At 38.6% G+C, this 17,814-nt stretch overlaps 1 protein-coding gene across 1 annotated transcript in view; it reads right to left on the bottom strand.

Moving 5' to 3' along the window:
- Positions 1 to 1,431: 1,431 nt before the first annotated feature.
- Positions 1,432 to 17,814, bottom strand: part of sptlc2b (serine palmitoyltransferase, long chain base subunit 2b) — a 34,747-nt gene continuing 18,364 nt past the window's right edge. Inside the window, exons 8-12 of the mRNA XM_042503018.2 lie at positions 16,455 to 16,674; positions 15,343 to 15,469; positions 9,717 to 9,852; positions 9,311 to 9,440; positions 1,432 to 5,881 (exon numbers count right to left, since the gene is read on the bottom strand). Coding sequence (XP_042358952.1) covers positions 5,768 to 5,881; positions 9,311 to 9,440; positions 9,717 to 9,852; positions 15,343 to 15,469; positions 16,455 to 16,674 — 727 coding nt within the window. The 3' untranslated portion in view covers positions 1,432 to 5,767. The remainder of the gene's footprint in view (positions 5,882 to 9,310; positions 9,441 to 9,716; positions 9,853 to 15,342; positions 15,470 to 16,454; positions 16,675 to 17,814) is intronic.

Below are 17,814 nucleotides of genomic sequence, written 5' to 3'. Positions count from 1 at the left end.
TGAGGTTCCTGATAAGGTTTACAGAGAACCTCCACGACTGTGATACTCAATTTACAGCCCGCGGGCCAAATCTAGCCGCCAATAGGGTGCAGGGTGCCCTCCCAGTAATTAAAACAAAGAAAGAAAGAAAGAAAGAAAAAACATTTTGTTTTCGTACTTTTATTATACATAAGGTGTCAGAGTGCATAAAACAGCATCAAAATAAAGCTTATTTATTCTAAAAGAGCAAGAGCCCCCCCAAAAGAGGTCCTAGCTGAGTCCCAAATGTCCTAAAATCCTAGGAATGTCCTAAAATACTAGAAAGGTCCTGGAATTCTATAAATGTCCCAAAATTTTGTGTGCTGAAATCCTAGAAAATGCCCTAAAATCCAAGAGATGTCCTAAAATTCTAGAAAAATCCAAAAATCCTAGAAATGTCCTAAATCCTGGACACAATCTAAAATCTGATAAATATTCTTAAAACATCCTCTAATCCTGGTAATGTCCTAAAATCCCAGAAATGTCCTAAAATCCTACAAACATCCTAAAATAAAAAAAAATGTCCTCAAATCCTGAAAACACCCTATTATCCTAGAAATGTCCTGTACTAAGAGTATTTTCACCACTTTACTTTTTTGTCAGTCTGTTCTGACAGAAATGCGGTTCAGTTTCCCGTCTAAGCTCTCATCAAAGCCACCAGACTCCATTGACAAAAACAGTAATTTTAGCTTGCTGAACACAGGAGCTGCTGGTCTACAGCTGCCTCCATCATTAAGTTAGTGTTACTGTGTGACTTTGGTGAATCCAAAGTTAACCTTTTAGATGCCAAAAGTCAAAGTCACACATTAACACAAACTAATTAACTGAGTGAAGCAGCAGTCGACCAGCAGCTCCTGTGTTTAGTGATGTTAAATCGTTTTTCTCAATGGAGTTTGGCTTGAAAAAGAGCAATATAACGGTGTCAGTTTTCTGTTGGAAATAACTGTCTGACATTAACATAAAGCAGCGAAAATATTCTAAATACAGCACACAAGTAAACTGATACTGATTTTATTTTTGTGTGGGACTTTTTTAGGTGGCGAAAATATGTTTTGTTGGTGATCCCTCCACAGCAGTACATTGCTTAGCTTCCATGTCAAACACCTGACTGCTTCTCCAAACTGGGGGTGTGCCGACTCACATCTACTGTTTGTAATCTACTGTTTTAATGATACCGAACCCCACTTCCAAAAAATCTGACCTCTCCCTTTAAGACTGGAGTGAATGAGTGTCTGATGAGGAATGCTGTGTAATGGCACGATGTCAGTGATTTATCAGTCAAAAAGGCTTTCAGACCTGTTTGTCATGAGCTTTTTTGGTTGTGACTCTCCGGTCTCTGTGTGTGTGTGTGTGTGTGTGTGTGTGTGTGTGTGTGTGTGTCCGCTGTAAATAAACACAAAGCCGCTCCAGTACTTGATACAAAGAAAGTGATTTAATCTTTGCAGCACTGTTTCCAACAGCATGGTCGACAAACATCATGGCTTTACAAACTCCGCTTAAGTGGTTTATCTCCAGCCCAAATACAATTCCAAGGACAAACACGACTGATAAGCAACTTTCCGACGCTCGCTGCAGGTCAGTTTGCGTGTTTGCGGTAGGTAGGCCGTCACGTCACATCAAAGAGCTCCGAGCAAACATTTTGATAATCTCTCTTGACTTTAATTCCTCAGTTTCAGCGAGGGAAACCTGGCTGAGAGAAACGGTCACGTTGCTGTTTGCAATTACATTTTTTTTCGCCTCCATAGACAGAAATGTAACATACTGCACGGTGCTGCAGACAGCTTGAGAGGAAACTTTGACGAGAATTTTTTCTTTTTTTTTTTAATGTTGGAGCACATTTCTGGAGAGTGCAATTCCAGATCATAGTCATGTGTTCCACCTTTCATGTTATATTTATTAAAAGCAAATGCACCACAGAGTTTTTATTCAATTCATTTTTCTGTGGAAAAAAACATTAATGGAATGAATCAAAGACAACAATTAATATCTAACAGATATACAGTTGTGCTAAAATGCCAAAAACATCAACAAAAGCTTCTCTAATTTTGAGTTTAAAGCTGGGGTAGGCAGTTATATTCTGGCTTCAGTGTGCAAAAATCTCTGATTAAATCATCTGATAAGGGTCTGGGAGAAAACTAGATTTTGGCACCTCCTCTTGGCTCCGTTTTCAGACGTTAAACAATCTGGCCCTGACAGGTCCCTCAGCACGACAAAGGATTAGGAACATGCTAAAATAAATAAAAGTCAAGAAAAAAAAGTCATAATAAAGCTGCAATTTTGAAAAAACAGTTGTAATATTATGAGAAAGAAAATTATAAATCTACAAGAATGAAGTTGTAATTTTACAAGATTAAGTTTGTAAATGTATTGTAATATTATGAGATTAATTTTGTAAATCGACGAGAATAAAAGTCATAATATTGTGAGATTTAACATGTAAATTTACGAGAACAAAAGTCGTAATATTATGAGATTAAACTCGTAATTTTAAGAGAAATAAAGTTGTCGTTTCATGAGATTTAACTCAGTCACAGATCGACTTTTTTTCTGAAATTGTGACTTCATTCCTGTAATGTTATGCTTCTTGCCCTCCTCTAAGGAGAAACAGGGAGAAATAAATCAATACTGGAAAAACAGCATTACAGTATGAAGCATGTGCATAGAACCATGGTTGTCTGGTGGGAGGGGCTTAGGACAGAGAGGGAGGAGCTACAGGAGGAGGGTGTATTTCACATTTTTTTTTGCAGATTTCTGCTGACCCCAGCTCTAATCACTGATGAACATTTAAAGGAATGATCACGTTGGCAGACAAAATGCAGCTTTCTCACTGACGACCAGGGTTCCCACACGTTTGCATGGACAAAAATTTAACATTTTTCCATGACTGTTCCATAGTAAAATCTGGAAAAGCACAAGCTTCAGTGTGTCTGTGGCACTTTCAACAACAAACGCTGCCACAGTACGTCACATAACACGTAACCTGTCATAAAGAGGAAGGCTGGGCTGACATCAGGGGCCGTTTACATGGCAACGGTTCTTGCATGCAACGTTAAACTTTTGTTACGGTGTTTTGGGGGCCTAAAAGTGAGATTCTCTGTTCACTGGTATATTTTTGATCAAAATCGTAGCTAAGCAAATTTACACATAGTGATAACCGTCAACTCAGGGTTTCTACATCTTAAGGCTGTTCAGATTTAGGATTTTTTAAGACTTTTTTAAAGTCCCAACTCGCCAGGGATGAAAATTCAGATACATTTTATAGAAACCAAAATTGAAAAAAAAACAAACAAAACGGCATCATTGCAATGCAATACTTGTTATGTCTGAGCAATTTTAAGACTCTTGAAATACTAATTTAAGACATTTTAATAGTAATGAAGGCCTTATTTCTATATTAGTGAATTCAATGCATTTTAAGACTTTTTAAAGACCTGCGGGAACTCTGCATCAACTGTCATATCAGGATTTACATTATCAACAGTATATTTGCAACCCGTCTTACTCGACACTGCACATTTTTTGATGCACTTATTGTGCATCGCAATGTTGATGCTGAAATATAAATCGTGCTGCAAAGTCGACACGTATCAGAGATACGATACATCAAAAGTTCACTTGAATGAAATAAATTTGCTCTAATGTTACAGAACATTACAGGTTAAACTGTAGATTACTGTAACAATTAAGTTTATGATTTTTCCAAAAATCTCAATAACTTTTAGTGATTTTTTTCCATCCCTGGAATAAGAAATTGCAGAATTCCATGACTTTTCCAGGTTTTCCTTGACTGTGGGAACCCTGGTCTAAACTCCAATTCACATTGATTAAATGACAGAACACAAACACACACATGGACAGGATGTTTTTAAGGCGACGTCACACAGAAAAGTCGGACAAAAACAGTAAACCGCTGAGAGCAGGTCGATATGGAATGTAACTCCAGACGATAACCACAGACGATAAATAAAAAAACGACATCGGAGGCATACCCAAACAGTTCTTGCACATTTCAGCGACTACATCATCCATGCATGTTCGATGCCTGTCAGTAGTTTGAGCACTGAAGTTCAGACGTGCAGGTAGTCGGTTTAAACACAGCGGGACGCATTTGGAGCTGCCTTTCAGATAAAAAAATCTCACAAAAAGAAAGATGACATAAATAAATAAAGCCGTCTGTAAATCAGATGAGCGCGGGCGGCACATCGTCATACATACAGATCTGAGTTACAGCGTGTCATCGTGCTCGGAGATCGTGTCGACGCTGATTCACATGAAAGCACTTGAGTGAGAAGGCGGGCAAAAAGATAAATCACGCGTGAAACTCGTTAGCTGGTAGAAATGTTAAAGACACTGGGCTCAAGTTTTCTGAGTGCAGGTGTAAACAGTAAATAAGGCTGAAAAACATTTCTAGAAAATAAGCAGTAAAAAATATTCCTTGCTCCCTGGGATTTCTACACCATTTTTTCTTTTTTGGAACATCTGCTTTGCATTTTAAGAGAAAAGGTAGAAAACGTATTTATACATATACATCCTTTGGTTATAGGGAAAGAACCCGATATTCTTTTCTCTCTGTTCAAGTAAAAGTGATTAGGAACAAAAAAAAAAAGCCATGAGATAAATACATACGGAGTTCATCAGTTAAAGTTACTCCTGTGAAAAATGTATCTCTCTTTGAGGTTTTGGGACGCCGCCCCCAGGCAGCGTCACCAACGTCGGGATAAATAATATTTACATATATAATTTTTTCCTCTTGTGGTCGTCATAGCAGCAGCTACGATCACATTTCTTTTTTCTCCAAGTGCACGAGCAGGAACTCATGGCAAATTACAAAGAAACTCCGAGTTGTTGTTATTGCACAAATAAGATACACATTCGATGTGCGCACAGGAATAAGACGTTAGAGCGGTGCAGTCACAATAAGTTAGGACCAGAGAAATAAAGACGGACGACTAATCAGCTCCTCAAAAGTGACGCCTAAACGTTTCGCTCGCCCCCTGGATGGGAAAAGTCAAATAAAATGTTCATATGGTTTCTGTTATTTTAAGTTCTTATCACACTTATGTATGTTTAAGTTAGGGATGCAAATTTCAACATTTGTTTTTGTGACCGATAGCCGACTCTTGTTAACCTGTTAACCGACAAGTTCTGTTTTTTTTTCACTGATGAATCGGTCAAAGCTCCATTGTTCGGTTAGCGATTTAAATGGTTATTTCTGGAAATTTTGGTTTTAATTAATTATTTGAAGCAATAAAAGGGGAGTTTAGCGTCATTTTGGACAGCTGTATGTGCCAATCGGCGTGCTTGGGATCAATTGCGCTGCTCGTGATTGGTTGGACCTCACAACGCAGAAAACGATATTGCGCAGACTCCTGCGCTGAATGATTTCACCAGAACAAGACAGCAGCGGCCGTGTTCGAGATATTTTGGCCTCACTTTTGTGCAGTAGGACGATTTGGAGACGCGTTGTCCATCTTTATATACAGTTATTGGTTAAGACTCTTTGCAAAAACGGACACACACAGAAAGACGTGGGGGACTCTGGTCCACGCCTGCACAGTTCGCAGGCTAACGAGCTGCGCCCGTGTGCAGGTCTCTTAACGGGGTCTACCTGTGGAGACTTTGGTTCTGGTGAGTCTGACGTGAGGAGATGTGGTGAGGCGGAGAGACTGGCTCAGAGGAAAACGAGGGATGTCAGAGGAGGAGCGGTGAAGTAAAAGAGGGGCAGTGTGTGGTGGATCTGACGCGCGGCTCAGTCCTGAAGCAGACTCTCCTCGGCCATCCACCCGAGCGAGGGAAGCGGCTGTTCACGTCTGGAGTATTTGAGCTGCAGCAGGTCGCCCACTTCACTGATGGCCTCCAGCGCCTGGCACAAAAAAGCAGGAACGCTCAATTAATTTTCATCCAAAATACATTTTTGTTAGGGATGCACGACATCAGATTTTTTTTCCGATATCCAATCTGCCGATCTCATTTAGCCGACAGCTGATACTGAGATCAATATATCCATTTTTTCCTACTTAGTTTTAGTGATATTTAAGTCTCTTCTGTATTAACATTAATTAACAATCTTATAATGATGGTGCAGCAGCAGATAGAGACATAAAATACAATACTTTTTAACCCTCTGACACCTGGAGCAACATCACTTTCCTTGTTCTGCTTTCAGATGCCTTTCACATTAAAACCTTTGAACCGGCAGCAAATTGTTGTGAGTTGTTTCAAGGCAATGAGCACGTTAGAAATAAATGTTTCACAAATTGCAAGAAATTTAGAAAACTATTTTAAAAAGTTATCATGATAAAATATTTAAAATTTTGTACTAATTTGATCATTTTTATGCACTTTTCCTGATTTTTTAATATATTTCATCTATCTATTTATGAGTTCAAAATTTCAGGTAATTTTCTTGTACTTTTTACCGTTTATTTTTAGAAAGGCTCGGGAAATATCAAGGGAAAAAAGAAATAAAGTTAAGGAAAAACTAATGTTCACTTCTTCACTTTGTCTTGTGTGAGTCTTAGTTTTTTTTCACCATTTTGGTTGTTTTTCAAACAAATTTTCAGGTAATTTTCTTGTACTTTTTTTACTTGCTAATTTTGGAACATTTCTTCCTGTCTTCCCATGTTTTTGAAAGAAAACAAGCCAGTTTGCTCATGTTTCAAAAGGTTAATGTATGTAACATTCATTCATTGTGCAAAATAAGAAAAATACTTTAATCTAGGGTTGATGTTTTATAACTGAGTTCACTTTGTCAGCATGTTGGCAGATTCCAATATTATTTTAAGGCAATATTTTCTAATACCATTGATATGCAGATATGACTGTGCACCCCTGTTATTTATGTTAATAACAATAAAGTGAAGACAGACGATAAAAAGATGAGCAGATTTCACACACATCTTGAGAACTTGAAAGAGTCTTAATCACAGTTGGATTTTCACTCAGCATGTCGAGGTGGTGAGGAAGAGGAGGGCTGTGAGAGCTAAGGTGCAGAGAAGTCTTCCTGCATGAACCACAACTGAACAGAAACTTCTCTCCACAAGAGACTGTATCAGCATTGCAACACTGCGGGGCACCTGGAAACAATTTACCTTCCTCCTGACCTTTTTTCTGATTCCACGCTTTGAGAAATAGCGAGCTGGCTGCTGCAAAGACGGAAAAAGCGGCTCCTGGAAGTGCTCTACAAAGGCAGGCTGATGCCCTTTAAATGGACTATTACAAACGGTGTTGACACGCTCCTCAGTAAGATGAATGAAGTGTCTTTGGAGAGACAGAGCAGCTCAAATAAAAGTCTGCGTCTGAGCCACGCTGTAATACTTGGAGACAGCTGGGCCTTCCAAGTTCCTTCATAATAAAGGACACATTGGGAGCCGCACTCACTCCGAGTATGTGGACAGACACAGTACATAGAAAACTGTCAGTCAGCAGACAGATCTGGATCCATGAATCTAAACAAACTCGTATATCATGTCGAGGATAAAATTAAGCCTTCAGCAATAAATATCTGTCCTGCAAAAACATCCCTTAAAGACTTCAATCAGAGATCTCTTTACATCTTGGATGATGAATGAGGGCTGAGTGGCAGCTGTATATTGGAGATGGCAGCGCTCGATAGAAACATGGAGTCCAGATTGTCCAAGAATAGTTTTACTCATCGTCCCCGATACAGAAAGAGGCGATCGTCTTACTGATCCATATAAGACGTGACAGTACAGGAAATATGTGTAGAGGCATTTCTCCAGTTTTTGCTGATGTTTCACCAAAAATACACAGATTTTTAAAGGTTAATGCCCGTTTTAAAGTGATTTTCATGCTCATTATAAAAATGTGTTGTTCGCCCTGCGAGTGGACACTTTCTCAGAGTAAAGCCTCCTGCAGACTGAGAGATCTTGTAAGTTTAATGCGGCGACACTCTGCGACATGGATTTTAATAATCATCAAGTCTGATGTATGAAGACTGTACGATGACATCACCGACTGAATCGTAGGCTACGACCTACGTCCATCGATGTCAATACGCAAGCAAAAAAACACTGTGTGCATCATCCATCAACGCCGCTGTGGTGGTGAGCAAATCATAAACAAACGAATCCAGCCCTTGCTTTAGAGGCTTTTGTGTGTCAGAAAAAGTCAGAAGAAGAGCAGGATATTGTGGATGTGGTTGTGGCGGGAAAATAGGCCACCTTCGGATACAAATTTTGCGACGAGAGCTCGAAATATTTATTAGCATCCACTTGCATTTAGCAGTGGCGCTGATCAGTGCGTCATTTCATGCTGCTTGTCTGTTGGTTGGTCAGTAGACGTGTGTTGTAACAGCATTCACACAGTGAGAGTCTCATCCCAAATTTCTGCAGAATTTTATCTCAGGCTGTCTTTGATTGCACGACCGGGACAACTTCAACGTCTCTCACTGTGCGACGTAGGACCACCGTTTTAGAGCCACGACCAAAGATATCACCATGTTTGTTTCACAATGGCCGTCTCTCGCTGCGGCAGCCCAAAATCGCACACAGTATGCTGGGTTTAAGAATAGGGGTCGACAGATTATCAAGGCCGATATTTGCCATTTTGCCAATTATCTGTATCAGCGTTTTATTTCAATGACCGTCGATAAAAGTAAGGAAAAAGTCTAAAGGCAGACTGCAATACATGCAAATAAAGTGTCAGCGTGGGAGAAACTTTTATTTTGTAAAACCTCAGAGAACTATTTTATTTATTCATTTTTTCTTTAAATTTTCACTGAACTTTATGAAAAACATTGCAGGGAACTTGCTGTTTATGATGTTGAATGTTTCATTAAACATTTGCTAAAGGCATTTAAATAACGTTTTGTGTTAGAGTTTGTTCAATTACAAATTCTAAATATTGAGAGAAATATTTTCATTTTTTATTATAAATGCATATCATTTCCAAATATTGATTATTAGTCTCATTAGGTATTGACCGTGAAAAACCATTGGTCGCCCCCTACTTTATGCGTCTGCCACAGTGCCGGGTTCACATTACGAGATCAGCTCGATACGGTCGTCCAACAGTTAATTATGTCAATAAAATAGCGAAGCTGTCTGTGTCATTACTTTCTATTCATGTACCAAATAGACAAATATCAACCAGGTGGTAATCAGCGTGGGAATTAAGAAAATAAAAAAATTAGTTTGTTTATAATAATCAATCACTTATTGTGATCAAATTGGCCCAGAAAGAAGTGATCACTTTAAGCAGTTTCCACAGTATTTAGAATAAACACAGAAACAGGATTTCACGTGTTTGGACTGATTTTTGGATGACTTACTGTGTCGAGCATCTCTCTGGTGTGAGCAGCAGAAACGCAGAAACGTGCCCTCGACTCGATGATGGGTGTTGCCGGGAAGCCGACGACCACCGTGCCGATGTTTCTCTTCACCATCTCCCGACCAAACGCCCTGAAAAGAAACAGCGACATCAGACGCGTGATGATGTGACCTCTCCACCACCGCCACCACATCTTAACGGGCGCTCTCTTTAATGTGTGAAACTGAAGTCATAAACAGATTATATTTGGAAAAGGGACAACAGCAAGAACATTCATTAAGAGTCTTTATGTCTTTTCCAAATATGAAATCATTTGGAGAATCAAAAGATTAGCTATGCTAATTATCCTTGAGGTTTAAAGCATTAAAAATATATCAAATAATATGAAATGGAGGAGAATCAAATACCCAATTTTGGCAGGCATGTAGAGCATCATGGGTACTACAGGCGAGTCATCGTTTCCGTAGATGATGAAGCCCATTTCACGGAGTTTCCTGCGGAAGTATGTGGTGTTTTCTGACAGCTGTCTGAGGCGATCGGCACCTGGAAAAAGCAGAAAAACACACAACACCTTTTAACTGTTTCTGTAGCTCAACACCATGAATACTGACTACGTTTACAACTGATGAAGAAACTACATTAACCATCAGGCCCCCGAAAAACAATTATCTCAATTCTGCCTCCTAAGACAATAATGTCCTCTTCCTAAAACTGCCTTAAAAATACTGTATAATATTATTTTCCTTTCTTTTCTGGTTTCAGTCTTTTAACCAACTTCCATCCCAATCATAAAAACAAAAAATAGTCATTCATTCTCAGAATTTTTAACACTTTAAATGCCAATGTCTTTACAAAATGCCACTGTTTTTCAAATGACAAAAACACAAAAACACAGAAAATGAATTATTTTCCAAATACTACCTCGCATTCCCTGTCCTCTTTGTAAACTGCCACAAAACAATACAAATTGATATTATTTTCCTTTTTTTTTAGAGTTAAGTCTTTTTATTACAAAATATTCAGTCATTTTCAGAGTTTTTAAATGCCAGAGAATGCCTTCCTTTGCTGTCACTGTAGCTCAACACCAGGAATACTGACTGCATTTCCAAAAACTACAATATACAATAAAACTACAATATAGCAGTTTTTCTGTTGCAAGAGGACAACTTCAGCAAAAAGTATCGATCCGTTTGCAGCTCGTCTGATTAAAACGGGGTGTCTGCAGGTTTCAGACACTTCCATTTAATGCTTTAATGCAGATTTAAAACTCAACAAATTGTGTTCTTCTTATTCAAACACTGTATGTATGAATAAAGGTTTGTCGTGGATATGAACTCTGATGCAAAGGTAGGTTGATCTACATTTTGCCAACAGGTCAAGTGCAAGTATAAAGTAAAAAGACAGTACTAGGTTCAGTGGAAATTGTAAAGATTTACTACATCAGAAATTAGGACTTTTAGAGCTTGACTCATTTTGACAAAAAGTAATTGAAAGTTGAATAAATCAAGTTAGGTCAAATCTTTGTGGCAATTAAGACCTCATAAAGTGTAAGACTATTTAATGACTTTAAAGGCCTAATATTTGCAAAACTGAATTTAAGATATTGTAAAGACTTTTTAAGGACCTGCAGACACCCCATAGAGGCTTTTCTCAGCCATGGAGCACCTGCACAGGTGTTTTCACTTCATTTGCCTGATTAGACCTCGTCAGTCTGCGTGAGCAGGTTCAGACTGTCCTGGTTACTTTTTGATTCGCTCTCTTGTTGCACCTCTCAGGCCACCACCACTTACACCTTGCATGCTTTTATTCTACCAAATGAGAATTATTTTTTCTAATTTCACTATATATTACAGATTTTTTCTGTTCTGCCATTATTTAAATATCTTTGTCATCTCCTACGGTCGTATCTCACTCGAAACACGCTACACTGCCGCCCTTTTTTTCCCTTCGTTTTGATTTTAAGGTAATTTTCTTGGCTTTTTTTTTTTTTTTTAATTGTCCTCTTTTTCCGCTAATTTTCACGTTTCACTTTATTTTTTAAACTTATTTTGTGCTAATATTAGGTATTTTCTTTAAATGTTCATTGCCCTAGTTCCCCCAAGTTTTTTAAAAAGAAATCATGTCAGTTTGCTCAGCTTCCAGAGGGTTTATGAAGCTGATATAAGTCCTGCAAACCGAAAAAACAAATCACTAGAGTGAGTGTAAGACTCATCAGTAAATGTCTTTTATCGTGTCCTACAGTTATTTGGAAACAGCGCCGCACCACTTTGCTTTGAAGACAAACAGGATCCTTTAAGGTCGAGGTCAAGGGGCTGAAACTACACAGGCATCAATCCTCACGTGTCAGTCTGATACACACTGTGGATCCACTCGCTGAGTCCTCGGGGCCGAGCCTCCAGAGATACCATCTTAACCAAACAAATAACCATATGGCACAAAGCGCCAACAGCAACAACACGCATCTGCCTGGCTGTGCTGAAAAACAGAGCAGAAACACCACGGCTTCAAAGCGCCCCCGAGACACAACAAAGTCTGACATTATATTTATCCAGACGTTGTTTTTCCACAGTCGAAGAATCCAAAGCTATTCTCAGCACTGAGTGATCAGTTGGCACAAAAACAGCAACATATGATATTCAGGCATTTTGCACTTAGACGTTCTTTTCATATTGCCCGTCTTGAACCCATCGACATGTTTGATTGATGTGAGCTTCAAACAACAAAATGTCCATTTTGATGCGGGCCTGTGCCAGGAACCCTGAGCAGCCACTCCAACGCAGAAACAAACTGTTCGCAGGCAGCTCAACTGTCACTTTGACTTTGTGTCAGCGTCGAATCTTCAAAGGGCTGAATTTCAAACAGTGATAGGGCTGCAACCAATCAGACTGTCATTGTTAGTCGACTACCAGGAAAACTTGTCGGGCTGTTGTAAGGTCAGTCTGGTCCTCTCTTCTCTTTTCTCGGTTTTGGGAACGAGCTGATGATTGTGGAACAATCTGTAAAGTTTTAGTGTTTATTCCCAGTGCTGGAATGTAACCAAGTACATTTACTCAAGTACTGTACTCAAGTACAAATTTGAGGTACTTTACTTGAGTATTTTCTTTTCATGTCTCTTTATTCTTTCACTCAACTACATTTGAGAGGGAAGTACTGTACTTTGTACTTCACTCCACTGATCTGAACATTTTAGCTACTAAAGATTGGTATTTTTACATAAAAACACCAACAAGAGTTGATGAAATGTAATGTTTTGTTGTTAGTTACTCTACCAAACACTTCAACCAAGTACAGCAACAATGATTAGTTGTTAAATCAATCACTTGATTCACAGAAAATTAATTGCCAACTATTTTGATAAATATATACGTCTTTCTCTATTTTCTGTTTTTTTTGGATTTTGAATTTTTTGGATGGTTTTTGTTTTTTTAAATAATTGTAAGTGTTGGGGTGTATTTTTTACTTTTTAAAGTTTTTTTTGAGTTATAGGTGTTTTTCTATTTTATTTAATTATTTTAAGTGTTTTTCTTTTATAAGTTTGAGTTTTGTTGTGTGTTTTTCTCTTTTTAATAGTTAAATAAACATTTTTCTTCAAATTGTTTGAGTGTTGACATGTTTCTTTTTCTTTCTTTTTTTGTTTTTAATAATTTTACATTTTTTGTTTAGTTTTGGGCTGTTTTGTTTCTTTGTTTTTAGAGTTTTCTGCATTTCTACTTTTAATTCTTTAAGCACTTATTCCTAAATATACTTACTTACTTTTACTTAAGTAGAATTTCAATGCAGAACTTGTAAACTTGTAATATTTTTTAATTTTTACTTAAGCTAAGGATCTGAATACTTCCTCCACCACTGTTTATTCCTGTACCTAATGATTAAAGGAAGGTAATCTGATCTCAAGTCTGCATTTAAAAGGAGGCTGCATCAATCAAGCCTCGTAAAGAGTAAAAGGGGTGCCGCCCTGCAAGAATAACAAGCCTCGGTGACCTGTTTGTGTGTGTAGGAGATGAGTCCAACAGATCTCTGGCCCACAGCACCGCGCTGCTTTGTACCCAGCGTGAAGGCAAAGAAGCACACAAAGAAACACACATCTGAAAGCCATAAAGCGAAAAGGGTAGAGGAGTCAACATACCACCACGTCAAGACCTCACATCAGCCCGGGCTGAATCGGACCGGGGCAGAGAACGGTCCGCACGTTAGGTTTAAAAATGCACATCCAGACAGATTAAGACAGCTGAAGGTTCAGTCGTCACCACCAGCTGTGCTGCTGAGGTAATATCCCCACTCCTGAAGCCCTAAAGCCCAAATACCACGTGCGATTCTCAAGCGAACCCTTTTCTATCAGAATGTAAACTGACGACCTCTGACCGATTAACAAATTTTGTGGAAATTTCTAGGGATGAACGATAATATCATCAGTCATCAGTATCAGCAGGTAATGGCTTTAAAATTAAATATCAGCTTTGGCCAGAAATGAACTTTTCTGCCGATATGACAGGCCGGCATGATGAATATTTCATTATTCGACTTTAATTTGTTGCAGGTCAGATTTTCCCTTTGACTGTTGTCAGGATTGTCTCAGAAAGAGCATTACCTGAGCCTGTTAAAGTGGGATGAATTTTTCAGTTTTGTTTAAAATTTGTTACATAAAAAGTGAGGGGGTGACATGCGGCATCAGGGCTGCAGGCTGGAATCGAACCCGTGGTCGTCATGACCACGTGACACTCAAACACCCCTGTGACATTTGCATGACATATCTGGAATGGGTTCACACAGTTTGATAAGGCTGGTAAATAATTGCCAGTTGACCGTAGATAGTTGCCTTTATCGCTCGGCTTAGAGTGACACATTTCCAAAGTAAACGAAACCACTCAGTATGAAGGAGTCAAAGTACAAAAGGTGGAAAAGCTGATGTGAACTAACGACCATAACTTCTGTCAGTGAGTCAGCTGCTGCAGAGCTCAGGTCTGCAGGAGACTGAGGTCTGAGCTGCAGGCTTTTACTGCCACCGTGTGGTCACTGAGGGAACATCAGCCAAATACAACCAGCACTGAGCAGCTACACTGAAAAATACATTAACACGTTTGTTTTTGCTGCCCTTTCTCACAAGTTTAAGTTAAAGATCTGAGACTTTTTATGCACTCAACAGACATATTTCTCTCATTGTTTGGTTGCATATTTGTTGAAATCTGTGTTAAGTGAGCACTTCTCCTTTTCCAAGATAATCCCTCCACCTGACAGGTGTGACATATCAAGAGGCTGATTACACAGAATGATTACTACACAGGTGTGGATTGGGCCAGTCACAACACAAGGCAACTCTAAAATGTGCAGTCTTATCTTGAAGAAAGGACTTTTATTAGGATTTCACATACTGAGTGCTACAGAAATACATTTTTTGGTTGCAGATACCCCAAAGAATCAGTTAGTACCTGGTATGACACATCACACACATGTGATCAGGTTTTTGATTGTGGTCTGTGGAATATCTAACCTTTTACGTGCATAAAAAAAATCTTATATCTTTTACTTAAACCTGTGAGAATTGGGAGCAAAAACAAAAGAGCTGCATGTGCATTTTTGTACGTTTCAAATATGATGAGTGATCCTGAAATCTTGAATATTTCAGAAAAATTAAGCAAGAAAACCTCACAGACTGACCATGTATCATGAGCTCCAATTCACCATGGTATCAAATATACATTTCTGCTTGCTCTATGTACCCGCCCTCTCAAAGGTCTACTTTCTGTAAACGAAAAATATGACATCCATCGCCCAGTTGCCTGAGACAGGATAGTGATTAAAACTGCCTTTAGTGCTCTCTTTTCAACTTTTATCAAAACACCTGTGAATGAATGTGTTTGGGAAGAGCTGAGCACACCACCGGATCGATGAAACTTTGATTGTAGTGCACAAGTTGTGTGACAGTTTGTCAACAGATTATTTTATAAAGTTTTGCTGTTATATGTAGTTGCCTGTGGCTTTCATTCATCAAGAGTTTGTCATTTTGAATTTGTGGTGTCATTTTGTGGCACCTACCCAGTGTGGTCCCGTCTTCTCCCATGATGATCTTCATGGAGGTAATGATCTGCTGAGCCACAGGAGGGGACATGGAGGTGGCGTACAGCGCACTGTGAGAGTGGCTCCGCAGGTAGTCGATAAGCTCCTGACAGAAATCACATAAAGTGTCTTTTATTTTACAATAACATCGGGAATACGACAAATTTGGTTAATGTGGCAACGCAGAAGACAGCTGCATGATACAGAACACAAAATTGTTGAGAGAGACAAAAGCCTAGAATGACACCCAAAAATAATACAAATCGTGTTTTGTATTTGTTTTTGTTGTATTTGTGTTTTGTGTTTTTGTTGGATCAAAAATTGCAGTTCGTAAATATCAAATATTTGTTGATTTTCAGAATTTTAACCCTTTAAATGCCAGGTTTTTATCACTATGCCACTTGTTTTCAGATGGGAAAAAAGGGGAATTATTTTCAATATACCACATGCATTGTAGAATTTTTTGTGTGATTATCACAGCCTGGGATGTGTCAATGGTTTACAGAAACAGAAATAAAACAAAGCATGTTTTTATGCCTTGATGGCTGTGGGATCAAACATTGCAGTTTGAATGGGTTTCAATTTTTTGCACTTAACAGCATGAATGTAACACATCTGTTTACACTGTGTACTTTAGATTTGTTGTAATAGCTGAGCCTTAAGTTCAAAGATTAAACAAAAATACACAATCTTGCCAAAATGTATGCCATTTGCATGAACACAGACAAAATTAACAAAGAATGAAGAATGAAAAACAATCCCTAATGGATATTTTTCCTCACTCAGACTAACTGCAATGTCCTTGTTTTTAGCTCTACGCTGACTGAAAATGAAAGCTTACACTGTATTTGTTCCTTTTCAGGAGAACAGGAAGTTAAATTTCCTGCTGCTGGTAAACGGTGTTGACTAAAACCAAAACGGAATGACACACAATGTGTTGGGTCTCAGTAGTTGGGAAACTGGTCCCCAAAGAGGATGACTAAATGCTTGAGCTGTAGTTATTAAATTTCATTATTTCCTCTAAAACATGAGAGGCTTCACACTCCACTGTTTAACCTCACAGCTTCAGTTTAAACTATTAACCTACTAACCGTTTTGCCTCCGATGTATCCTCCAGCAGCACCGAAGCTTTTGGTGAATGTTCCCATCATGATGTCGACATCTTTGGGATCCAGGCCAAAGTAGTCCACCACTCCTCTGCCGTTTGGCCCCAGGGCCCCGATACTGTGGGCCTCGTCCAGGTACAGGTACGCCTTGTAGCGCTTCTTCAGAGCGACGACCTCCGGCAAACGCACGATGGACCCCTCCATACTGCAGGAGAAGACGATAATTCAGAGTATTCCCACAACTCATCTACAGTAATGACACAGTTAGACCTCATAGTGTTTATTTCAATATGTTGGACTTTCTCACTCCTTTATCAGTCTGTCTGAAGGGATCTGGGGGTCACCTTACAGATGATTTCAGTTTCAGAGACTTTGTTTCCTGCATTCTTGTGACTTTTAAAGAGTAAAAATAACAATAATAATAACAATAAGTACACTGCAACAGCATGTTTTAGTTAACCCTTGGAGCCTGCTTTAATATTGGGATGCTCGGCTTTTCAAAATCAGGCTATGAAAAATATTTTACATTAATATTATTTTTACATTCATTGAGTTTATTTTTTTAACCAACATCAATCCTTATCAGAAATATCAAATATTTGTTAATTTTCAGAATTTTAACCCTTTAAATGCCAGGTTGTTGTCATGATGCCACTATTTAAAAAAAACAACAAACAAATATTATTATTATTTTCAATATACTATATGCAAAGGATTTTTTTTCTCAGATTCAAAGATTTAAATACTTGTAAAAGACATCTGAAGCAGCACAAGAAAAGTGATGCCGCTCCAGGTTTCAAAGGGTTAATACATGTCTTTTATCAGTCTAATAAATTTCTCTTGGGCTGTTCTTTCACATAACTGAGACGACAGAAGTGTGAAAAATACGCTGCGTCACAGGACACAGGTCTACATGACAGATAGCTCAGCACATAGTCGATTTTGTTAACGATCCTTTGCTGAAAACAGATGCTGTAGACTCCTCCTTCACTGTTTTTAGTTGCACGTGTGCAGGTGTTAAAGCTTTTTCTCTGAAAATCCCAGTGGAATTGAAAGTTCATTAAGACTGCATTAGCACAGGGCATTGAGTATGTCAGGCAGTTTCTCTGACAACTCTATTGATCAGTGGGATTGATTGCCTTTATAGTAAATACACTGCAGAGAACAAAGAATACATTATGCTTAAAGGAGAGTGGGCACACTTAGAAACAGCTGTTCTCTTCTATATTTAAACAAGGAGATAAAAGCAAGTGCTGCCATCATGGCAGGGAAACTGTGTGAGCTGGAGATACTAAGACTGCCATTAAAACGATAAGAAAATGTCTTTTTTCTGTATGTTTTATAC

This window comes from Plectropomus leopardus, chromosome 16 (assembly GCF_026936395.1).
Source record: "Plectropomus leopardus strain MGB_pleo_1.0 chromosome 16, ASM2693639v1, whole genome shotgun sequence".
NCBI classification, from domain to species: domain Eukaryota; kingdom Metazoa; phylum Chordata; class Actinopteri; order Perciformes; family Serranidae; genus Plectropomus; species Plectropomus leopardus.
This window is presented reverse-complemented; position numbering and strand designations above follow the sequence as displayed.